The following is a 25,262-nucleotide window of genomic DNA, read 5'->3' on the forward strand; positions in this document are numbered from 1 at the left end:
ATTTCCCGAACCGTCGACGCGCGACGCGATCCAAGCTTTTGGGCATCGGGTCGTGCTTCTCCTCGTACTCCGGCGAAATCGCCGATAAGGCGCGTCGAACGACTCGCTCACAATGTTGTTACCAACGCAAAAAGTAAAGTAGTTGGGACACGAAATATTTTCTACTCGATTCTAGTTCGTGGTAATCGATGCGAAAACTTTTTTCTTCGCGCGACGAAAGATCCTCGTTTCGGACGAATCGTAAGCAACCTAAATCGCGAAAACGGTGAACAGCAATTTTCCCCCGTACGATCGTCTGTTCGTTATCCGGGAATATCGTATGCTCGAGTTTGTCCCGCGAGCGTGGATTTGCCGTCGGCGCGGCGCTACCGCTGCCGTTGTATTTCAGTTACTCGTACTCGCGCACGATCGGCTCGAAGAGCGCGAACCTGGCATTATTTCATGCGTGTGTCGCAAACAGAGCTGGTTCGCAGATGCGTGGCTGGATGACTAAGAACCACGGTCGATTTCGCGTGCAAAAGGCACGTATATCGACTGCGTGGATTCGGACGTGGCGCCTGCGCCCTCCCCGATATCTCGCGATGTCGAACGAAGCGAAGCGAAGCGATTTTCTTCTTTCTTCTTTTCTTCTTTTCTTCTTTTCTTCTTTTCTTCTTTTCTCGAAAACGATCCTTGTCACGATCCACGCTCGTCGACGACGCACAGTGCCGCCAAAACGGCACGCAATTTCAAACGGGATCGCTTTTCTCGAACGCTTCTTTCGTTGTTTCGACAGCACCGAGCGCACGGGAACCGATCTTTCGCGCCAACGTCGAATTCGTTCGGCCATGGTCGCTCGATCGATCGTTCGGACAGAGCTTTTTACGCGGATTCGGCTTTTTCCGACGCAAGAAGAACGGTCGAACGAAAGCATTTCTGTAATTATTCTCGCATCGAAATTATTTCCGCGTCTATTCTTGTAACGAAAAGGCGCGCACGATTTTCGAAATAATTATTTCTCGCCCGTTCGTCTCGGATATTAAAAACTTTGACGAGCGATCGATCGATCGATCGGATCGAGCGAATCGGCGAATAGACGAGAAATTAGAGGAAGCTTTTTAAACGTAGACACCAAATGGACAGAGGCGCCGTGCCGCGCCGTGCCGTGCCGTGCCGCGCCAACCGTCCGACGCTGCGAGACCCATAAAATTTTCTCGGAGAGAAGAAAAGAGGGCACTTTATGATCCGTTCCATGAAGCGGAACGTCCTCTTTCGCGATTCCGCGATAACAAATTAGGACAAGTGCTACAAATATTTGCCTGTTTATCTTGAAAACGTTCCTAGGCTTCCGTAACGCTTACGAAACGTGTTTTTCTTGGCGGTACTTGGATTCGTTCCTTTTGCCGTGCATTCGTTTTACGCGTTTCGAGTTATTGTCTCGTTACGATCGCCGCGATTATCTCGACGCGATACAAATTTCATGGCGGATTTCTATGGAAACCGAAAGTTGTCCGCGTCGATGACGAGAAATACGAATCGAATAGCGAGTTGTCGCTCGTATTACTCGTATCTGTACTCTCGTACTCGTCGTTCGAAATTTCAAGTTTGCCATGGAACGTTGATTCGATCGGCGCGGTTGTCCGGAGGAGTAATCGCGAAACGGCTCCGTTTATATCCAGGGTCGTGAAACAGCAACGATAAAGCAAAGGCTGGCGTCGGAAGGCGAATCTTTCGCGGAAGCTTCGGCAAATCCGTGTCCGTCTCTCGTAAAAGACGATCTCTCTCGTTCGAATCGATCGAAAGAAACGTTGTGTTCGAGCGATTCGAACAGCGACCGTCTCCACGGTCTATCTCGCGAACTCGTTCGCGGCAAAGTTTTCTGCGGACGATCGAAAATGTTCGGGAGATTCCGAATCGAATTCGTTAATTATTTTCTCGCTTATCGTTCTCGATGGTTGCGGATCGCGCGTCACGATGGACGGTAAAAATCTAAAAACATCGAGACGCAACGAATTTATCGCGTTCAAATTACGATATCGTCGAATTTACGAGGCAAGCTATCGTTTTATCGCCGCGCCGTATTTTTCAGCTGCTATTGCTGCCAACGAACGGGGGCCTCGTTGCACCGAAATGCACGCTCGCTGCAACGAATATAGCGAGCTCGTAAAAACAGTGGGGTGCCAAAGAGAAGCGGTTTTCGGTATACATATTTCCGGGCGTCTCGATTCGGAGGCGGCTCCGTCTTCGCTCTTCGCTCTTCGCTCTTCGCTCTTGACCCTCTTCGGTCGCTCGCGTTCGTCTAGGTACACTTCGGAGGTTCCGGTAGACGCGGACGGGCGACACGAGCGGTAGGAACACCGGGAAGCTCGATCGAAGCGCCGACGACAAAGTCCGCGCGCGACGGTGGGCTCGACGAACGATTCGAATGGGTCGGCTCGGCTCGGCTCGGCTCGCGATCGGACGAAAGGCGAAAGGCCAAAGGACTATCGATTCCATCGACGATAAAACGATTTTACGACCGCGGCTGTCTATCTCGTGCTTCGCGCGCGGCCAAGGTTATTTCGTCCAATTTACCACCAGTTTTAGGGTACTCGGGGTTCGAGTCTACGAACGCCGGTCGACGAATTTTATATGCCCCGGATTTGTCGCCGTTGCGAACAACCTACGATATCCGCGAAAGCGGTAGGTAGCATATTTCTATAGAGATCGAATATTAACCTTGTTTCGTCTCACGGTTCTCGTCTCTCGTCTTCTCTTACCTCTACCATATACGGACTCGACAACGAGCCTCGTTCAAAGTCCAAACCCACCGCGACGCGCTTAATTGGCGAGCAGCCTGCGGATGTTCGCGCAAATTCCAACTTCGAATCCTGCCGTTGAACGTCTCGTAAAGTACGCTGGCATTTGTTAAAAATGTTTGTCGTATCGTTTATCGTAGAAATACGCGGCGCCGTTCTTAGAAATATTTTTGAACGACGCGCACGCGGTCGCGCCGCGCTACGGTTAGCAGACGACAGCGTGAAACAGCCTTAATAGGTGTCGCGAACCATGGCTGGTAGACGGCAGAAGAGCGTGGATTTTATCGGGCGGGGCCTTCGGCCTTACTACGAAATCGTCGAGCGGGCATTTATATGCAATCGAGGTCGTTAACTGCAGGAAGCGCCGGCGCGTACACGGAATACTCCGACTCCGACTCCGACTCCGACTCCGACTCCGCACGGGTGTCAAGACGCGACACGCACGCTCCCGTGCGAGACTGTACGCTACGTCGCGGACCGCGTAGCAGACCGCGCTCCATAGAGGTGTGTGTCCGTGCTCGCGATCGCGGTCGACGCGCTCGCGCGCATATGCCAAACGCGTCGTCGATATCGCGAAGATCGTAATCGGCCGGCTGGGCGATGCCATCGGCGCTCCGATTCGAAATTTCATTCTATCAACTTTTCGCCCGATAGAATCGAAATTGTAGCGAGCGTGTAAAGTTTAAAATCGCGCGATTCGTCCGCTGCTACGTCATCGTTGAACAGCGAATCTTTGCGCGAAAGAAAAATTGTCTACCGCGATCGAGATAAACGGAAGTCGAATAAAAATGTTGTACGCGTTTCCTTTACCAATCGATTCGATAAATCGAAAATAATGCAACGACGTCCGCGTTCGCGCGCACCATACGAGTCGAACGCGTGGTCGCGCGTTGCGCGTAGCACGCGGCATGCGGGGCGCGTCTAGACGCTAATCAAGAAAGAGCACGGCGCGCGTCGCTCGGACTCGGTTCGTTCTCTTGCTCCGCTTTCACCCTTTTCGACGCGTCTCTCGCGAAAAAGAGGTCCGAGAGCCGGCTGGCGAGGAAAACGCAACAACTTTCGGGTCGGCCGTTCTATCGCGAGTTCCGAAGCGATCGCTTTCCCACGGGTGGTTTATCGGCTTAGCCGAGCCCGACGAGTTCGAAATATGCGACCGAAATATACGTAGACCGAGAATCTTTCCGCGAAAGACAAATTTCGTATCCGTAAAACGAAAATACGTTTCGATCCGTAGATATTTCGGTGCGGGATTCTAAAGTCGATAGAATCGACGATACGCTGTTTCACCGGGTCCGACGGTATACGGTGCACGATATACGATGGACGACACGGAAGATCGAGACGCGGCCGATGCGACGGGGAACGGCGAGACGAAGAACGGTCTCGGATCTCTCTGTATTCGATCCGCGCGAAACGACCGAACCGGTGTAATTAGTAACGCGTGTGGCGCTCGCGAAACTCCATCGGGCAAAACTTTCCCAGCGTGGAACGCGATGGAATCTCGGAAACCTATCGTTGTTCGAACGCGCGCGGATTCTTCCCGGTCGAATTTGATCGAAAATTCGTTTCTTAAAATATCGTCGGTGGATTTTTCTACTCGATCGAACTTCGCAGCGTTTGACGCGCGCGCGCATACTTTCAAAGTCCGGTTTTTCTTCCTTTCGAAATCCGGAGCGAACGTTCGCGAAGCGTCTCTGCCGCGCGGTGTCCGACGGTCGCCGCGGGTCGTTCGTACGAACCCGAGTTCGTTTATCGTAATTTCAACGAACCTCGCAGATTTATTCGCCCGAAACGACGACGTTAATTACCGGCGCCGATCGGTCTCGCGATCGGCGGACGAGGAGAAGGGTATCGAGCTTTCGCGATCGGCGACGGTCGTTCGCTTCGACCTCCTTCGATAACGTCGTTATCGGTGGACCACCGTCGCACCGGTGGATTTTACGCGATCGCCGAAAAGTCGAACCGACGAGATACCGTCGAATAACTGTTAAATCGTAAAGAGACGAGGCAGACCGAGGCGCCAGCGTTCGATAGGACGCGTCGCGACGCTTTCGTTCGCCGTTCTTTTCAGGTATCGGGGTCTCCCGTTGGTACGCTTTCGCGGCAGGGTTCGCGAACCGGCGTATTCGTTCGAAGAAACGAAGCCGAACAACCGTCCGGGGAAAGTTTCGAACGCGACAACCGGCCAATTAGTCGGTGGCATCGTCCCGAGCAAACGCGTTCTCGTTCGTTGCTCGCGGTTCAACCGAGTTGACCCTTTGTTCGCGGTCCCTATTAGTTTCTCCGAAGTGGCTCGTTACGCTTCCAGGACGCGAGCGTCCTCGCGAATAATTCTCCTTTGCGGCTGGAAACGTCGACGTTTCGCTCTGCGGCTTCCGTTCGATGTCGCCTTCATTTTTTTCCCCGACTTAATCCAGCTCGCCTCGCGACCTCGTGACCGAAAGCTCGAATTTTCTGCAACGGTTGCACCGTACCGCGCGAGCATGGACGAAACCGCGCTCGTATCGCGTTCCCTCGTAACGCGCGACTCGTAACTTTTCGCGCGAACAACGAAGAGTCGCTCGTTAAAGTTGACCCGACGAAATTACGACATTTTATACTCGTCCGACAAAACGTTTCGATCGAACTGGAATTAAAGCTATCGCGAATCGAATTCGACCGGTTCGCTTCCGTAACAACGATCGCGACGACGACGACGACGACGACGACGACGACGACGTCGTTATCGAGGAGCGTGCCAGGCTCGGCGCGTTCGATCGTTCGAAAATCTACGCACTCGTGGCCATCCTATGCAACGATAGATAGCGACGCACGAATCCTTTCAGACCCTCGCTAATTCCCAGCAGAAACGATGCTCTGTTCGTTCCGCATCGACGTTATTCGCTTCCACCCCCGGACGATCGACGCGCAACCGGGGAGTGCGAGCGTGTTTTTTTGGGCTGGATACTCGATGACGTCATCTTCCCGACACGCCGCCCTCCGTGGCGCCACCGATACCGGTGCTAACGCTAACGCTAATGCCAATGCCGACGCCGACACCGACGCCGACGCTGACGCCGACGCCAACGCCTCGCGACGCATCGGAAGGTCGTGCGGGGCCACCGACATTTACGGGATACGGGGATAAACGCGACGGAGGATGTTTTTGAAACACGAGTTCGAGTTTGTCGTTCGATGAACGCGCGCTATACTCGTTTTCCTACCTTTCCGGAAAAGATTTCGTCCAACGAGATAAGTCGTTTAATATTCTATAACAACGTTTCGGTCGAATTACGATTCGCTCGAGTCGATTCCTCGACTTATTTTCGCGGATGGAGCCACCGAACACGATCGTTCATAGAGATATTACGCGTTCGTCGGTTTCTCCCGGCGCTTTGTTCGCGATGCTCTTTCCTTTCGCCGCCCTCTCGCCGCCCTCTCGTCGCGTCTACGTCCCGCATACACGGAAACGCGATTACGCACCGAGAGGGCCAGCTAGGTACACCGGGGCGCGTCTATCGCCCGCCGCGCGAGCCGCGCAATCGCGCGGAAGCATTACTCGGTTGTCCCTTCTTTGTGCCTCGCGTCGCGTTCGCCGCAACAAATATTTACACGGCACGGCACGGCGCACCGCACCGCACCGAAACCGAGAGCCCCGTCGAGTTGTCGCAGCCGGCTTTTCGGGCTCGAGCAGAAATTCGTTCGAGTCGCCATTCGGGGGGGGGGGGGGGGCTACCTTATGGCGTTGGGAGGATACGACCCGAGAGGTTTTACGTACTCGGGCCGACGCGTGCCGGACAAATAGAATACGGAGACGAGGGTGGCTCGCTCGGGCACCCGAACGTTTTCTTCGGTCGCAGCGACCCGCCGCTTCGATCAATTTTCTCTTCGATCGCTAGTTTCGAGTCGAAGGCCGCGAGAAAATGTCTGTACCGATTAAAATTGATCGAATCGTCGTTCTCTCTTCGCTACCAGGAGTTTTTTTTTTAGTATCTTCGTTTGTTTTCGTATCCAAACGCCGATACCAAAATCGTACGAATCTTGTCGACTCCTTGGGAAAACGTCGCGTCGCGAGTTCTCTCGCCGCGATAACCCAAACCTCGAGGACGAAGCGAACGCGATCGATTCTCGAAGGTCGCCGGAGACCTCGGCGAATTTCAAGAATTCGGAGCGCGGTGCTTTTCGAACGACGGAACCTGCGAGAACGGTTATTTTCCTAGATGTCTCGATGCCGCGGAATTTTTTTTTCTTTCGTCGCGTTACGCGTATCCCGCAAAGAGGAATCCAAGCTGGGTTACTCGCGACGGTAAATCTGCACAGAATCCCACGGACTCTGACAATTGCCTCGCGGACACGGTGTTGCAATTCGCAATTCGCAATTCGCAATTCGCGATACGGACAGGACATTAGCAAAGGATTAAAGGCGTATCGATCGTGTCGGTTGTCGTTGTCTTACAGAGACCTCGGCATAACGAGCGCCATTTTCGGAGCGCCGCGCGCCTCGTCGCGAGCCGGCTCGACGACCAAGGTCTCCCGTGGCTCCATGGTTTAGGTCTCGGATCTAGTCGGTCTCGTCGATCCATCGTAAATACTGCAATCCCGCCGCGCGTAAAAATAGTCGGACAACGAGAGAAGGTTGTTTTCGCTTTAGCGGCGCCGCTTGCCATTTTTGCAACGCGATTCTTCGAACGATATTGGCGAGAACGAGCGCGCGCGCGCGAGTCGCGTTCCACGCATTTATGGCTCGCGAAAACGAAACCATCGTCGTTCCAAGGGACGCGTCGATCGTCGTTTTTGGCCGCCCACGATCGACGCGGGGACAACCGAAACGAAGGTCGTCGAACGGCAGGAGCCAGGGTTTACGAACGACCGTACGTTCGCGGATCGCGACGACGAGCCGGCCGAGTTCGATCGCAACGATCGCCGCGTATCGTTGTCCGTCCGATTCGAATCGATCGAACGCTCGCAAGAATTGCGAGAACAGCGAACGATTCGAATTAGTCGGCAGTGAATGGGCGTCGCTGTTTCGCCGAGACTCCGACATCGTTTAGAATTTAGAGAATCGATGTTGCTCGGAACGCGAAAATGCGACGCGACGCGTAGAGATTTCTGCACCGACAATCGGATCGCCGGCGCGCGTTTCGTCCGCGCCGATAAACGCGGATTTACGCGCGCGGATAAACAAACCGCCGGTGGGTTTTTATTTTTTGACAGAGCAAGTTTATTCGGCGAAGCTAAACGCAACGGCGCGCGGTTCGAGGATTATGAAACGGCGAGGCAGAGGAAGCGCGTCGCGATCCTGCGACGAATTGCTCGGTTGCGTCGTGTGTTTTCCTTTCTCTTCTTTTTTTTCTTTTTTCTTTTGGAACTACGGGGAACAATCACGGTACGTCGTGCGCTATTCGACGATGGGTTGCATTGCTTTCTCGGTCCGATCGTTTCGACCGGCCATCGTCGCGACTCAATTACCCGATCGGACGCGCGCGATGCGCCAGCATCTGCGAAACGTTTCTTGCGTGGAATCGCGCGGTCGAGGACGAGAACGAGGGCGAGGGCGAGGAGGAGGACGAGACCGGGATGCGGCGAGATTACGAATCGATCCGTCAATGTCGACGCTGGTAAACTTGTAAAAAGCCCGCGAAGATGCTCGAAACGGGCGTTTCGAGTGCCAGGAGAGCCGCCGGTGCGTTCGTGAAAAGAAGCTGTTCGAGGGACAAGGCGTGCTCTTGTGTGTACACCGGCTCGGGAAAACTTCCATATTTTTAAGCGACGTTCTTAAAGGCCAACGAACGCGCCGCCGACGTTCACCAAACTACTAAAATAGGTCAGCAAGAATGTTCGCTCGACAAACAAACGAACCGTTTGTGTTCGAAGGTACGGCTCGCTCCTGCGGGAAACGCGAGCAGGCGAGCGGTCGAGCGGTCGAGCGAGCCGAGCGAGCCGAGCCACTTTAATCTCGATACGCTCGGCTCTCGAACGTTGCGTTTGTTAGAAACGATCGTAGAGACCCGTCGAGCCAACACACAGGGTGCGTTCGACGCCGATCGATCTCTTCGGCCGTTCCGATTAAAAAGGTGATACGGAGACTCGTAAAAATTCGATACCTTTCGAAAGCCGGTCGAAAATAATATTTCGAGACCGGAACGTTTTACTCGTCCGACCGCGAAAAATCGAGCGATTCGATCCTGCGAACGTTCGTCGATCGCGTTTACCGCGCCGAGAGTCGCGTCCTCTCTCCGGTTTCTCTTCCAGGAATCCGCGCGAAGCAAGAATGCGGTCCAAGATACAACGTTGTCTCCTTTTTTAAAAACGGATTCGATTCCGGATGAATCAGCGACTTCCTGTTTCGACGCGCGGAAGGCCGATCGCGAGCACGACGAAGCGTTTCTCGCAATCGTTTCTCGACGGATTCGTTGTCTCCGATTGCCCGGCTCGCCGCTTATCCGGTTCTTTGTGACGAGTGTTCGCGGAACGTATTTGTCACTCGGTCAACGAATCGGAGCGGACGCGACGATCGGCCGCTACCGAGAAATTCGTTTGGAAAGTTACGCAGATTTCGTCGAAGCCTCCGACGCGTCGCGTCGCGTCGCGTCGCATCGATCCGATCCCTCGTTCTTTGTAATTTCGAATGCGAGTCTTTTCAACGAGCCCGTGGATTTTTATCCAAGTTTACATTTTTCCGCGCCAAATTGTACGAATGGATCGGGTCGAACGACGTTCCGATACGATTCCGAATCTATTTTGCGTACAGCAACGATCCGAAAGAAAGCGAAAGCAACGGATATTATAGGATATTTTAGTTAGGATTCTCAAAGATCTTGGTTATTCCATCGAATCGATATTTTAAACGGTCGGTACGAACGATACACGTATAACCCGACGCGAGTTGCACGCGCGATCTCTCTCTCTCTCTCTCTCTCTCTCTCTCTCGGTAGGTTACGTTACGCGTCGAGAGCGCGTCGGTTCGGTCGTAAAGACAACGACGAGACCCTCGACAGCGAGTACCCGGCCCGACTCGATCGAGAGCAACGATTAGTCACCGGGTTCGGAGTTAACGGCGAGTTAAAAGGTCCGGGTCTTGTGGACGCGACGGTAATCGTCGTCGCGGTAGGAATGCGTTTGACCCAGGAAGACGCGACGCGTAATTCTGTTGTCCGCTGACAGCGGGCCGTTCGCCGCCGTTCGGCACCGTTCGGCTCCGTTCGGCGCTGTTCGGCGCTACGGGAAGGAGAGGCCTCTCCTTCGTTCCCAAGCTTCGCGAGTGTCCTACGAACGAAACGCGTTGGGCCGGTGCGAACGACGCGGTTGTATTCGAGTTTGTAATTTACGTTTCCATTCCACTGGCCGAATACCGCGTACCGTCGAGCGAAACGGTCCCCGTCGATTTCAAGATCGTACTCGGCCGTTCGCGACGCGACCGCGACACCGACTCGCTCGACGGCGGACGACCAATTTCCATCGTTCGTCCGACTTTTGATCGCGAACGCGCATCCCGTATCGAAAATTCGAATCGCGCACGCGTTTCGCAAATGGTAGAGTCGTCGAGGTTCCCGATTCGACGAGACCGAAATCGTCGGGAAGCAGCGAAAAGAAACGTCGATGGCGGACGGCCATGGCGCGACGCGTATGCTTCGAGTACTTACGGCATGGTAAATCGATCTTCGAGATGTTCGAATCCGAACAAGCTTTCGTTATCCCTCGTTCGCGAACGCGAAGTCCGGTGACCCGGTGCTGCACACCGCCGCTGGAATAAGTTTCGGCTAAATATAGGTCGCTGTAAAATTAGATTTCTCCGTCGGGGTTGACGACTAGCACCACGGTCTACGAGATCTGGACGTATGGAGAGGAAGAACCCGCAGCGCCGCGCCGCGCCGAGTCGCGCGCTGCTCTCGATCGAGGCGTACCGATATCGGTATCGTTATCGATATCGATATCGATATCGATATCGAAGCCGCGACGATGTATCTTCGAGAGAAGAGAAGATGGCGTTTTACGGCCAGTTTTACGAAGAGGAAAATTCTCTTTATGGCCCTGGGGTGGCAGATTACGGTAATTCTCCCGTATGCAGAGATCGGACCACGCGATCCTCTGAAAATCGTTTTGGAAACTTTAAACGCGTTTTTCAGCATGCCTCGTTCTTCGGCTTTGCCCCAACCTTTTCTCGGAAATTACCGACGCGATCGGCTTTATCCTCCGAGAAGCTAATCCGTAAACTCGACCGTCCACGACCGGAATCCAAATTCGGAATACGCTTTCTACAGCTTCGAGAAACTTTGCAAATTCTACCGACGACGACGACGATCAAGTATCGAGCGATAAAAAAAATCCGACTCGGGTTGCCGGTCGCGTCGGCGCAAAAATAGTTGCTAATTAAATGCGCGGAGATGCGCGGTCTACCAACGAGTAAGCAAGGTTGGTCAGCGACCGATCGAGGTATCGAGAATTCGGCGACCTTCGAACGGCATCGAGAGTTCGACGAGAGATATTACCAAAAACTTGACTCGCGGCGAGAACCGCGAGTAAACTCGATCGTCGCGAGTCTGCCAGCGCGTAAAACTCTGGTCGAGACACTATTTTCCAGCTCGGGAGTTCGCGAATTGGCCGAGTTGGACCGCAACGGGTCGGAACGAGACGCTTATTTTGGACGTAAACGTCGCTTTGCTCGAGCGGATGCCTTACCGGTAACTGGTAAATGGAAACGCGCGAAACTCGCGTCCTTTGCCACGATTAATCTTCGAGTCGAGACGGGTCGCGTCGCGTCGCAAAGTTTACATCGATTCCAGCGGGCTCTCGAGATATTACGCGCGTCGTCGTTGTCGAAGAATGGCGCGTTGGTCGTTCGTCGCGTAAACGCGAGCGCGATCCGAGAGAGAGAGAGAGAGAGAGAGAGAGAGAGCAAAGAGCGGAGAGCTGGCCCTCCATGATTGTTTGAGAGTTAGAGGATCCTCGGCTTCTCCGCGATCGTTTACCGAGTCGTAGCTCGTAGCTCGTAGCTCGTAGCTCGTAGCTCGCGGTCCGTAACTCGTAGCTTGTAACTCGTAACTCGCAACTCGTAACTCCGGGACCCCGAGCATGGAAGATTCATGGTGTTTTCGGTGGAAACGGTACCGAATCTGGAACACGCGGCAGCCGCGCGGTGCCGAAGGTCCGAAAAGTTGGCCGACTCGCGATTTTCGATGTATCGTAGATTTTGCAAAGAGCGCGTACCGAAACGAATATAATATTTGCGTCGAACGAAAGCGGGCCAGGAACCGCTCCGTTCGCGTCGATCGCTACGCCGAATTCGCTCGCTGTTCCGCGATTTTCAACGCGTTCGTTCGACGTTAAATCGATCGAATTCGAGCACGCGAATACGGTAATCGAGCACTTGGACGACAGGAGCTTCCCGATCGATGGAAAATAACCCTGGGAGATCGTTGTCGAACTTTCGAGTTCTCGAGGTGCGGATGTAAAAACCGGTTCGACGAGCTTCCTACGGGAAAACTTTCAAATTCGATTATCGCGTTGAAGCCGTTCGCGACGAGCGAGGTAACGACGGACGATCGCGCGTTCGTTTCGACCGGGACGAAAACCCGTACCCGTCGTCGATCGGTTTTCGAGACGTTGAATCGGACTTGGTACTTGGCTCGGCGGACGAATCGATTTTCGATCGTCCGGACGCAGCGTCCGATCGCGCGACGCGTCGTGCACGCAAGTTCGCGTGTCGCTCCAGGATCGACTCCTATTTTCTCCCTGCTCGCGATGCCGGTCGTGTTCATAATTAAAACGCGTTCTCGCGATAGATGGGTATCGTCGCTAACGCAGGGCTTTCGCTCGACGGATCGTTACCGACGATGTCTCGCAACGAAACCTTAATTATTATTCGAGCACGACCGCTGCGCGTATAATACGGAATCGTTAAAAATTCGTTCGCGACATTCCATGTTCCGTATCGCGACGATTTTCTCTGGAATTTTCGACGAGCACGGAATCCGCGCTCGCCATCTACGATATCGTTTTACGTCGCCATCTTTTTTCCATTTAATTTCTACGATATCGTTGTACGTCGGCTTCGCATCGAATTTCTACGGCGTCGTTCCACGCAACGGCCATCGATCGTTTTCCATTTCATCTCTACGATATCGTTCGAACGCGCGATCACGCGTTACACGATTTTAACAAATATACGCAGCGTTCGCGAAACAAGGTAATTAAGGTTACGATCGATCGAACCGACATTCGTTGTTGTTATCATTATTATTCTTGTCGTTATTACCATCGCAGCCGAGGGTTCTTTCGACCGGTGAAACGAAAATTCTGCCGTGGCCGCTCGAGCCTGTTTACGCGCGTCGGACGACAGGGTGTGGCCATAGCCGGCGCACCCCTGTAGACCTTCTCACGCAGCCCGTGATCTGTTATTTCAATCTTTTTGATCTTTCTCGGCATCTTCCGCCTCCGGGACCGGGACCGGGACCGGGACCGGGACTCGCTTCCTTCGACCTCCGTCGAATTCGATATGCATGGGAACGATGCCGAGACAAAATTCCATCGAAACGATATATGTATATGCATATATACGTACCCGTCGACCATAGATTTTTCAATAATTCCGGACGCGTCTATCGTGTTCTACTCGAATCAATTTCACGAGTAGAACACGCGAAATCGTAAATTCGTACGAATTTTCGCCAGCGAAACGAACGTTTGTCTTCGTTCTTCCTTGTCGAGGGGAGCGAATCGACGGTGTTCGCGTTCCAACGAGAGCGAGCGCCGCGGATACTAATCGATACTTATCTTCCGTCGTGCCGGCGGAAATTTCTCATTTCGTTCCGGAAACGCGGCTGCCGGACATTACCGCGCCCGGCACGGCACGGTCGGCCGAAACGAATGGACGACGATAAATCTTGCATCGCGGTTTCGTTCCGATGCAACGGCGCCGCGGCCGTGTACCCTGTAGCCCGTAGCCCGTAGCCCGTAGCCCGTAGCCCGTAGCCCGTAGCCCGTAGCCCGTAGCCTGCAGCCTATAGGCTGTAGATTGCAGCAGGCGTATTCGGCCCCTCTCTCGGTCAGTCGATTCCGAATCCCCGCGGACATCGACAACCGCCGTTCCAAACAAACGCGAACGTTATCGGCCGATATATTATTCAACTATCCGACCAAATAACTTTTTTCTTCGTTCTTCCTTTTTTATCTCTTTGCCATCGACGTATCTCGACGAACGATTCGTCTTCGTTTTTCGTTTTTCACGGCGATACGCGAGCGAAGCGATTTTGTCGCGACGATTTATTAAATCGACGATTCGCGGCGGCGAGACTTTTTAAATCGCGTTTATTCCGACGCGTTTCATCGAACGGCTGATCAACGTCGACCGCCGCGAACGGTCCCGGAAGAAACTCGGGAAGAGTCTCGGCGCGCCGATAAATCGATAAAACGAATCGTCGATTCCGATCCGGCCCGGTGGTCACCGACGACGGCTCGTTCCGATCGCGTTCCAAATCCATTCGGGAATAGGTTTACGAGGCGTTCGAAGAGAAAATAACCGAATCTTCTTTTTCCTTGGTTCTCGGTGTCGTCGCGTCGCGTATCATTCCCGTCGACGAAAACGATGCGACGCGACGCGACGCGACGCGTCACGGCACCGCGATGCGGTGCTTTATTCCGTACACCGTACACGTTCCGTTTTCCGCCGACCATTCGGCGGAACTTCTTGCGTAACCGGAAACGGCTCGGTAAAATCTACGGCGGATATCGTCAGCCATGACCGTAATGCAAATTCGACGAATAATCCTCGCTCTCCGAACATTTACAACCGATTCTCTCGTCGAAATCGAAAATAGCTTTTCGACCCGCGGCATCGTTTCCGCTTCGAACGACGCGCCCCGTCGCATTCTACGCGTAGACGATCGAGCGTCGCGCTTGTCGCAATTTCTTCGAATCTCGGACAAATCGAACGCCGTAGAAACGATTTTGGAGGTGTCGAGTCGTCGTTTCGTCCAAAGATCCGCGCGCGGTCTACGCGAAACGAGGTGCGCCGGTTCGCGGGGTTCGCGCGGAATTCCGCGTCGAACGTGCGCCCAATCCCGAGTTCCGAGTATGCGAACCGTGCGCCATACGGCTCCCGTTTCGGTAATTGGTTAGCATTTAACCCTGGCGCGCGTATATTCGGCCGGGTCCGGCCAAGTTTGTCACGGGGTTACACCCAACGGCCGTTAACGGGAAGCGGAGGCCGGTATATTCTCGCGTATATCGTACAATGTTATATTATATATTGTATTATATTAAACGACGTTTCCAAAACTCTGCGCTTATTCCGAAAAGCTGGTCGATTCCGTAGAATCGAAAGCGACCGACCGCGATATCGCCGCTGCCAAGGAGAGAGAGAGGGACGGCGAACGCGAACGTATCGAATCGAAGGAAAAGAGCGAGCCGAAAAGGAGAGCGCGACTCGACGGCTTTCGTCGAGGCGGGAATAATAGGGAGTCGAGTCGAAGAAAAGGTGGATGGTGAGCGAAGATAACTCTAAAATAGTTCCGAGGAGCGGCGAAACTATCGAGAAAAGCTTGGTTGGTTTTCCTTTTCGTGTCTTATCTCGCGACGAAAAGAAGCAATAGAAGAGTCGGCGAGGGACAGAAGCGGACCGGAAACCGTGTCAACGAGGTCAAGTGTCCAGTCGATCGGAGCGACCCTCGTTAAAAGACTTTAATTCGAGAAACTACGGCTCGCCGATACGCTCGCACGCTCGTCGAGTACGACGCGCGCCGTCGCGGTCGACCGAAGAGTCGATCTCGTGCTACGATATTTCCCAACGACGAAACTCGAGCACGCGACTCGATACGCGTTAACCGCTTCGCGATTCTCTCGAAATCGAACGACGTTCGAGACGTTTGCGCGGAATACAAATTTTCTCCGTCGGCCGTAAGAAAAAGCGGTCCGCTTCCGATTATTTCGACGAATCGAGAGGAACGCGAGAACGTTCCGAAATTTCTCCACCTTCTTCGTCGTTTTCGAACGATCGACGAACGAACGAGATCGTCGTCGAAACGATCGAAAATTTCGCACGATCCGATAATTATCGCAGAATCCGTCTCGCGCGTAACGATCCTTTCCGAGTTGGACGTCGATCGCGCGCGCGCCGAGAGGGCTACGCGAGATCCGGCCGAGGCGCGAGAAAAACACGGAGGACGGTTACCGAGATTGGCCCAAAAATACCAAAGGCGCGGCGAATGACATTCCGGGATATATTATCTTCTCGAAATGGTAGTGCAACCGATGACGCGGTCGTCGCGCGTTCAACCGGTTTCGGAAGCAAAGAAAAGAGTCGCGCGGGAACAATGCCGGAGAAATCGTTCTTTCGGTCGATGCCCGTGCTCTCGGGATCCGACTTCGGTTCGTCCGAGTTCCATGGAAACGGCGGCGTTATCGCCGTACAACGTTTTCGCTTCCGTCGAACAAGAGAGGCGGAGCGCGCGTTCGGTTTCTCGAACTTATCCGAAAAACGCGGTCGACTCGCGAGCACGCCGCGGTCAACGGAATCCAAAGAAAAAAATAAACGCGATGCTCCTTTCGCGCTTATCCGTTTCTCTTTCCCGCTCGGCCGTTCGAGCAAAATTACGGCGACGATTTTCTCGAAAGCCAACGGAGAGAGAAACTTCTCGCGGAAATATTGCTTTTCGTTGGAACGGGCGCGGAGAAGCGAATTCAACCCTCGCACGATTACTTTCTGCCGAAAAAAGAATTCTACTCCGTTAAAATGGAACAAAATGTACGTTGCGCTGAATGCCGACGCGAGAACGATAAATCGATTTATATACGGTAGAACTCGTCTCGCGTTGCTCGCGAACAATTTCCTTTTTCTCGCAACGTTCCGTTTTCGTTCGACCGGCCTCCGTTCAAACGTTCACCACCTTCTCGCATCTTTCTGTTTCAGCAAAATTACCTTATGAAATTTGGATACCTGCCCCAGACGGATTTGGAGACCGGAAACCTTAGGACCGACGATCAGCTGAGGGACGCCATTAAAAATTTACAGGTGAGCGATACGTTTCGTGGAATAGTTTTCTTCTCGAAAATATTGGCATCGAGAGGCGCGCGAGCGTCGAATACGAGACGCGACTGCTTCGGCTTCGGCTTCGGCTTCGGCTTCGGCTTCGGCTTCGGCCCGTTGTAAATGAAATGCGCGAGGAATAAATCGTATATGGTCGGCGAAACCGCGCGGAGAATACCGTATTCGATGTCGCGTACGGTACCGTATTCGATGTGGCATTTTCGATACCCATTTTGCCGCTGCCGCCGCCACGCGCGACGCATCTTCGATGCATCGTTTGCCACGGTATCGTGTTTCTTCCGTTCGCCAAAGGGACGAACGAATCGTATGAAACGCGGACGGATATCGAGAAGGACATCGATCCACGCCAGCCGCAATTCGTCTCGAAAGAATCGGTCGCTGTTTCGTTGCACGTTTCTCGTGGATCGCGGTTCGCTGTTCTTTCGACGCGGCGACTTTGCTTCGCGAGCAAACCCTAGGAATTGTAACGGCGAGCAATCTTCGAGTCGAACCTACGAGTCGCGAAACTTTTCGTCCGTTCTAATTTTCGTAAAATAACGCAACGCGGGACTGAAACGACGGACTCGCGCAACGATCCGCGGTCGAATAACTCGATGGAAACGTGCCGCGATCGAACGTTCGTTTACAGTTTACGGAGGAATCGCGGTGTTCCCTTCGACTCGGGCGAAACGTCGAATAACCCGCTCGCTCGCCTGTGAAACGGCCGAATCGTGATTCGATCGTTTCAAAAAAAAAGAAGAAAGAAAAAAAAGAAAAAAGAACGCGTCGCTGCGTCGAATACGAGATTAGACTACCGGAAACGTTCGAACGCGACTCCGTCGTTGGGTTTCCATTTCGTTCGGACGATCCTCTCTCGATCGATCGATCGATCCATCGGGACGATGTAATTTCAACGGCCGGATAAAGCGGGAACGGCGGAAAAACGCGCGCGCAAATACAGATTCGGGAAAAAGCGACGCGTCGCTCGATTCGTTGGCGCGAATTTACATGAAAATGGAGCTCGTTAGGAGCAAACGCGCACGGACGTTCAACGACGGATGATACTTTCTCCGACCTTCGTAACGAATCGCTAGCAAAATCGAATCTCCGAAGTAGTTAAATTCTTCGTTAAAGTCTTGGTCGAAGCGACGAACAACCGGTGTATTTCTGCATTTTCCAATGAAAATTCTTTCGCGAATCGAATTATTTTCACCGTAGCATCTTCTCCGTACCGATTTTCAATTCCGTGAACGCGACGGTCTTCGAGCGGTCTATCCTCGATTTTTCGTAAATCGCGATCGGTCTCGGTTCTCTTTAAATAGAAATAAGAACAGAATACAGATGTCGCACGCGCGGTAGTCTATCGGTTTCGATCCTCGGAATCGTGGAACGTACGCGTGCACACATATTTCGTAACCGTGGCCCTTTTCCACTTTTCCACCAGAGATTCGGAGGCGTGGCTGTAACCGGCAGCATCGACGAGGCTACGGTAGAATTAATGAAACTTCCTCGATGCGGACTTCCGGACGAACCGGATCCTAGATACGCGAGGATGAGGCACAAACGCTACACGATCCACGGGCAGGAGTGGCCGCGTCGGAACTTGACATGGAGGTAAGTCGCGCCGTCGCGCTTTCGTCCTTCTCCGCGATGATATTCGTTCGCTCGCGCATCGAGATCCGCTTCTTTCCACGACGACGACGCACCCTCGCGATCGCGATTAAGAATCGAGAAACCGAGTTCGCCGGATCGGCGGTGGAAGTTGGAACGTCTCCGAGTTGGGGAAAAGGAGCGAAACTCGAACGCGGGATAGTCGGAAAGAACGCGCTACGCGACGCGACGCTCGCCGTAATTCCTAGATCGAAAGTCCGTTCGATCGAGAGCTCGTCGCGTACGCGTTCGAACGCGCGTCGTGCTCGACGATAGGCAACGATTCCCGCGTCGTCGACGATAAGCGCGCGCGCGCGCGCGTGCGTAATCTAAGTAGGTCCGAAAAGAGCATTTTTCGGGAGCGTATCCGCGCCAACGCGCGATCGAAGAATCTCCGTCGACCGTTTTATCGACGGGCTCGTACGAACGATACGACGATTCGAGCCGCTCGAAGCCGAGCGGAGAAGCTAAAATTCCTAAACTGCGAACGCGTCGACCAGTCCCGAGAAACGAAAGAGAAAGGGAAAGAACGAAGCGCGGCGGCGGAAAGGGCGGTCGCGAGAAGCTCGTATTTCCGTCGGTCCTCTCGTTTCCGAAGCATTCGACGTTTCCGTCGCCGACCGTCGAGGTTGCAGGCGGTGTTCGGTTCGCCGGTCGGACGATCGAGACGCGCTCGTTTCGGCGGGGCCGTCGCGACGGCCCGTATCGCCCGATCGAGAACGCTGCGCCAAGACGAATCGTTCCAAATTGCAAACGCGGAGCTCTGCCAAGACACGAACGAGTCCGCGAAACCCCGACCGGCGCGTCCACGTTTCCGCCGATACCGAGCTTTTTTCCCCGACGAGGCCCGACGCGGACAAAGGACAAAGGACGAAGGACGGTGTCGACGGTTTCCGCTCGCGTCGCGAATCGGCCCGATTTTCACGGTTGGCCGTTCGCGAGTTCCGCGACGCGACGACGCGACGGGAACGGGACCCGGTGGGAAGGGAGACGACCCGCGGGCATCCGAACAGCGAGCAAACGACCGGCGCGTGGATATTCGCCACTGGCCGGCTACCAACGATGTCAATGGCATTTCCGTGTACGCTGCCAGAGGATTCTTCGGCGATTCGCCAGGGGCGCGGCAGCGACCGGCGATTAGCGGCCACGGATGTCCTGTTTCTCGAACAGGTAGCACCCTGCACCCTGCGCCCCGCGTTCCGTATCGTCGACCGCTGGAACTTGGAACGACTTCTCGCTGACGTCGGGCTTTGTCTTTTCCGACGATCGGTCTTTCGCCCGTTTCGCCCGTTTCGCTTACGTGTTTCAGTTTCGCGGTCCTTCTCGCGAAACTTCGTTACCGGACTTTGAATCCTCGCGCATTCGCGTCGCGTGCAAATTACTGAAACACGGGAAACCGTTTGTACCGTGTTAGAGAAATTCGTGGCATCGGAATCGTTCGATTCGAGCTTTTTTCAATGTGTTGCTCGTCCGCGTAAACGATTCGTTGATCGCGAACGTTGGTCGTTTCTCCCGAATCGAAACAAAATTTGATGCGTCCGACATCGAAATTACGGCGTCGAAGAACGTAGATTGTACTCGGCGATCGCGAAACGTTTAAGGAATAATAGATACAAATTGGTAGGAAGATTTAACGATAACCGAGAATCGATGGGCGCATCGATTTCCCATCGAAACGAATCCGACGTCTGCTCGAAAAATGTCACGACGACGACGACGACGACGACGACGAGCGCAACGTTCGTACGATACACGCTCGGAACGCTTCGTCGCGTGCCTCGCTCGATGTCACGGGCCAAGGGGTTGGGAAAAGATCGTATGACTCACTCGCTGGAAGGGGCGGCCGCGAGTTGCCCCGAGGTCGATTTAGGTGGAATCGCTGGATCGGCTCGAGGAGTGGCCGAAACAACGGATAGGTGTATTTTTCCAGCCGCGCGGTAGCTCCGGGCTCGGAGCTCGAAACCACCCTTCGAACTTGGATCGCGAACTCGCGAACGGCCGAATAGAAAGATATATCGGTCGAACGGGGCTCGTTTTGCCGAAACAGAAGTAAAAGCTCTGTGCGTTCGTCGAGCGGGAACGTCTGCTCGGTAAATGGCACGGCGCGTCCTCGTAAATACAGATTCGTCCGCGTTATCGCGCCACGCTCTCGGTCGTTGGAAGCGAGCAAGACTATTTTCTGCGGAACCGTTCGACGTCCAATTAATTTGGCGAACCGACGCGTCCCTCTCCCGCTTCGCACCTTCTCGACTCGCGACGTAAATTCGATTGAAATTCGCAAAATTAATTGGACGGTAAACGGTTTCGCAGGGAATATCGTTGCTCGTAACGACCGAAAGCGACGCGCGATAACGCGAACGAATCCGTATATCCGATTAGGCGACAAAAGAGGCGATGGAAAAACTTGGCGGAAAGGGAGCGACGCGGGCGCGCGATTAATTCAATTATCTCCGGCCAGTCGGTGTATCGCCGGGATACGAGAAAAGTCGTGGCTGCGTCCGCCTCCCTGCCTGCCTGCCTGCCTGCCTGCCCGACCGCTGCCGGCCTTTTCGGAGCTCGACGGAGTCGGTTCGGCGAAGAAACAAAGAGGAGAAAAGTCGCCGGGGTAGAACATTCGTTCGCTGTTCTATTCCACGTTCGTCGGGGTTCGCGAACGACGGGTCGAACGTTCGACCGATCGATGGCGATTTCGTCGAATCCGTGCGAACGTTTCCGTTCCACGAAATCGAAAATTGATTCGTTCGACGGAAATTCGAGGGTGTTTCGATCGATCGCGTTCGTCGATAAAATAAACGATCGCGTCTTTATTTATTGAACGATCGCCGTTCTCTTTGCGACGTCTCGACGCGTCGATTTTCGGCGTTTCTTACGAAAACGAACAACTCGAATACGAAACTACGAAGAAGAAAGTTGAAGAAACTTTTTAAATTATTTGTAACGCGTCGTTTAAAAGATTTTTTGCAAAGAAAAGAAAGAATCGTTTCCAGGAAAGCAAACGTTTTTCCCAAACGCGCATTCGAACGTACAGGCCACCGATGTCCGCGCGTCCAAACACGATGAATAATATCGACCGCCGATTCCGTTCGAGCAACTTCCAACGAAGCGTGTGGCAATTTAAATCAGTTGCGAGAAACGAGATAAGAATGCTTCCGTTCGGGGTCTAAACGGACCCGTTGTTCGAACCTTGGATAAAATCGCGCGTAGCCGGTAAAAGCGGAAATCCGTCGATACCGTAGTTCCCTATACGGTCAGTAAATTAGCTATCGTCGGTACAACCGCGATACCGATCACGCGCGACGGTGTTTCGTGGCGCCACCTGGAAACGGCGCGTCCCATGATCCCGACGAAGGAATTCCGCGAGATTCGAGCCGCGGTATTTAACGACGGGTATCGCTCTGTAGCGTCCTCGAAGATCTAAATCTAAATCTAAATCTAAATCTAAATCTAAATGTAAAACGTAAATGTAAATATAATTGTAAATGTAAACGTAAACGGAGACGAAATTAAAGCGTTCGCGCCGGCCGTCGCGTGGCCGACGAACAAATTCGTATTCGTTTCCGTCGCGATAATCGCGGTGGCGGATAAATAATACGGGGTTCGTTAGTATTTAGGCGTTCTAATTAGCAGACGCTCGGGGTGAGCCATCGTTCGCCTTAATTGCGCGCCTTAACGACCGGGCTCGCCCGCACGGTACGTCGCACGAAAATTTCCCGGTAATTTCGTCGAGTCGCGTCGGGATGCTCGTCGGGACGATAATCCTCGAGAATTTAAGACCCTCGCGTCGATGTCAATGAGAAGAGTTAATCAAGCTCTGTCAATAAAATAACGCAGCGAAATGATTAGCCCCGTCGCCCGTTGCTCGTCGCCCTTCGCGTCGCGACGCGTCGGGTGCATCCGCGAACCTGCCTCTCGATCGATAGAAGCGAACGCTGGCGATTCAAGGTTCGTCGATGCGATTTTTACCACTCTCTCTCTCTCTCTCTCTCTACTATAAGTTCATAATGCTTCCGTAGTTCGAATTCGCATCGGACGAAATATTTTAAAAAATAAAACAAAAAATAGGAGAAGCGAACGAAACCGCGAAACGGGTTAGCGCTAATTTTGAAAAATTACGGAGAATCGTTTCGAGAAGCGACGCGACGAATCTCTCGACGATCGTGCTCGCGATTCCATCGAACACCCGTTTGCAAAGGGTTCCGTAACATTCGGGATTGCTGGAAGTATTTCGAGCGACGAAGGAGCAACGTCGCAGCGGTAATTCGCGAGAAGAAAAAGAAGGGGAGGGAAAGAAGCTGGGTCGCGTGTCGCCGAAAAACCGGGCCAACGAGGTTGCCGCCGTCGCCGCCGTCGCCGCAGCAAAACGGGCTACCGCTAATTCCGAAAGATTTCAAGGAATGTAAAAAAAAAGTTGAAGCCTCGTTCAGCGGGAAGTGGAGGGCTCGCTCGCTCGTTTCCGCCGCGTTTCCGGAGACGCGAGAGAATCGCGCGCGCTCCCGCAGTTTCCCCCAGTTTCCTCCGGTTTTCTTTCCGCGGGATACGCCGGCGACGGCCGAGGCGCGATCTTAGATATTAACCCGCGAGAGTAATCTCTGCCGGTAATTTGGGTCGGTGTCTTCAAAGTTTTCCGCGTCGTTTCGTTCGATTCGCGTACGTACGTACGCGCGCTCGTCCACTCGCCGTCGAGAAATCGATCGCGCGGCGCGTACGCGCCGCTCTCGTCTCGTTCATCGACGAAATCGTTCGACCGTAAGGGAGAATAGCTTTCGCTTTGGGAAACGTTAACTTTACCGTAAACCGTATTTACCGAAGAAATTCCTGCGCAGGAATCGTCCGCACCGGGTCACGGCATCGCGCGGTACAGGAGCTACGCGGATATCGATCGCGCGAAAACTGGAACTTTTTTCAAATCGTGACGGCTCGTCTTCTTTTTCAGAACTACTCGTTCGATCGTTCGATCGTTCGATCGTTCGATCGTTCGAAGAAGAAAATCGACCGCGTCGTTCGTCGATGTACAATATGTACGTAGCGCGTACGTACCGCCGCGGATCTTCGCAACGCTCGCGCTCGCGTTCGCGCTCGAGCCCAGGCCCGCACCCAAGCCCGCACCTGCACCCTCGGCTTTAAATAAACTATCGCCGCCGTGTTACGTTTGTCTTACTTGGACAAATAAAGTTATGGCTTTTAACTTGAAATAATAGAGATGTCCGAGATGGACGGAGTTACCGGGTCTCCTTGCACCAATATTTATGGTAACGCGTTATCCGTGGCGAATCGTTGTTCCACAGTTTTCGCGCCGACGCGCGCCGTAAAAAAGGGAAGAGACGATTTATTTTCGATCGACTCGCGTTTCTCGCAAAAGATTCGAATCGCTTTTATTTCGCGTAAAAATCTGCGAGCAATCGTTGTTCGTCCACTTTATACCGACGGCGGACGAAACTTTTCGCGAGATCGCGCAACCATCTTCGACCGAATCGTTTGGTCGACGATCGAATCCCGTCCCTCGAGTATTTTATCGTCGGCGCGACGGAACCTTCGGAATCGCGACCCTCGGGTAAAACCGGACGTCGCGTGCGCGTTCGCTGGACAACGAGTCGGTCGTTGCAGACGGATTTCTAGGAAACCCCCGAACAACGCGAACCCCGTAGCAAGCATTTCATAGGCGAAGCTTCTCTAGAATATCGTACCCTTTCGTACACCGCCGTCGATCGTTCGCCGTTAACGCGAGAACTCGGATCGATCGTTGCGGAGTCGTTAAATTCCAAGAACGTTGATCTCTGATTCGCCCCGTTTATCGCTCCGTTTGTAACTCGAGCGAATAGTCGGAAGAATTTATCCGGTTCGTTATCATAATTTAAAGCTTCGAAACGGAGGACAAAAGTGGAAAGCGAACGAAAACGTTTCCGTCCGCCGTCCGCCGTCCGCCGTCCGCCGTCCGTCGTCCGTCGTTCGCGACGAACGCGAGAATCGCCGTCGCTCGGGAAGAGATTCGATGGAAGCGTTTAAACTCCTCGTCGATCGAGTTTCTTCGTAAACGCCGACGGCTCCGTTCGATAATGTTATCGATTCCTCCGGCGCGTCGCGACGATCGAAGAAACGGGGATTCCTGATCGAGTTTCTTCGTCGCTGCGGCGATCGACGATCGCCTCGTTAAGTTAATGGACGCATTAAATGTTAACACGATTGTCGGCATTCATTTTATAATAATCGTATCGCGACGCCATCGCCCCGGCACTCTATCAATTACCGTCCAATTTTCGCGCGGAGTCCTCGCCGAAATCATAAATTTCCATTCCTTTCCGTTCTCGCGACTATCGATCCTGGAATCGGTGCGAAGATGTCGAACGGCGCGCGTTCTTTCGCGACGTTCCGCCGCGCCGTTCCCGTCCGTATTCGTCGTTTCTGTCGATTAATTTTCCATCTCTTTCTCGGCTGTTCCCAATTGTTTCGGAAACGCGCGCGCGACGACAAAGATCGACGAGTCGCGCGGATTTCGCGTTAAATCGTACGAAATATTCCCAGAATTTTCAAATACCGCGTGTTCTCGATCGGTGAACGAATTGCTCGCTGTATCGGGAAAGATTCGGAAAATTCGTCCGCGGTCGATCGGTGACGGTAATCGAGCGGAGCAGGGTGTCGCGTTCTTCGTTCCCAGAGCGTTCGTTAACGTCGGTCCTGCGACGACGAGCTCGCTTCGGCGAGTTTTGTCCCAAGGTCGCGGGGCATCTACCGAAAAGAGAAAGAAAAGAAAAAAGAAGGAAACGTCGGCGGCTTTATTCCCACCGGAGGACGCCCGCTCGAGGCTCGGCTCGCGAAACGTTCGAACGATATCCGGC

General features: G+C 53.5%; 2 protein-coding genes across 9 annotated transcripts in view; one reads left to right on the plus strand and one right to left on the minus strand.

The window, feature by feature from the left end:
* LOC117222677 (beta-glucuronidase) overlaps positions 1 to 10,551 on the minus strand; it is a 35,126-nt gene extending 24,575 nt beyond the window's left edge. The window contains exon 1 of one of the 2 annotated variants that reach the window (XM_033474516.2): positions 10,400 to 10,551. The gene's annotated coding sequence lies outside the window, so the exon portion shown is untranslated. The remainder of the gene's footprint in view (positions 1 to 10,399) is intronic. The other variant, XM_076524758.1, reaches the window with a different exon arrangement.
* The window catches only part of Mmp2 (Matrix metalloproteinase 2), a 76,442-nt gene that overhangs the window by 8,465 nt on the left and 42,715 nt on the right, over positions 1 to 25,262 (plus strand). For 5 of the 7 annotated variants that reach the window (XM_033474502.2, XM_033474505.2, XM_033474508.2 and 2 more), the window contains 2 exons: positions 16,663 to 16,764; positions 18,224 to 18,393. In XM_033474502.2, the coding sequence (XP_033330393.2) occupies positions 16,663 to 16,764; positions 18,224 to 18,393 (272 nt within the window). Of the gene's footprint in view, positions 1 to 10,270; positions 10,406 to 10,766; positions 10,806 to 16,662; positions 16,765 to 18,223; positions 18,394 to 25,262 lie in introns of those variants that run through there. The other 2 variants (XM_033474503.2, XM_033474507.2) reach the window with 2 other exon arrangements.

The sequence above is a fragment of the Megalopta genalis genome, chromosome 10 (assembly GCF_051020955.1).
Source record: "Megalopta genalis isolate 19385.01 chromosome 10, iyMegGena1_principal, whole genome shotgun sequence".
Lineage (NCBI taxonomy): Eukaryota > Metazoa > Arthropoda > Insecta > Hymenoptera > Halictidae > Megalopta > Megalopta genalis.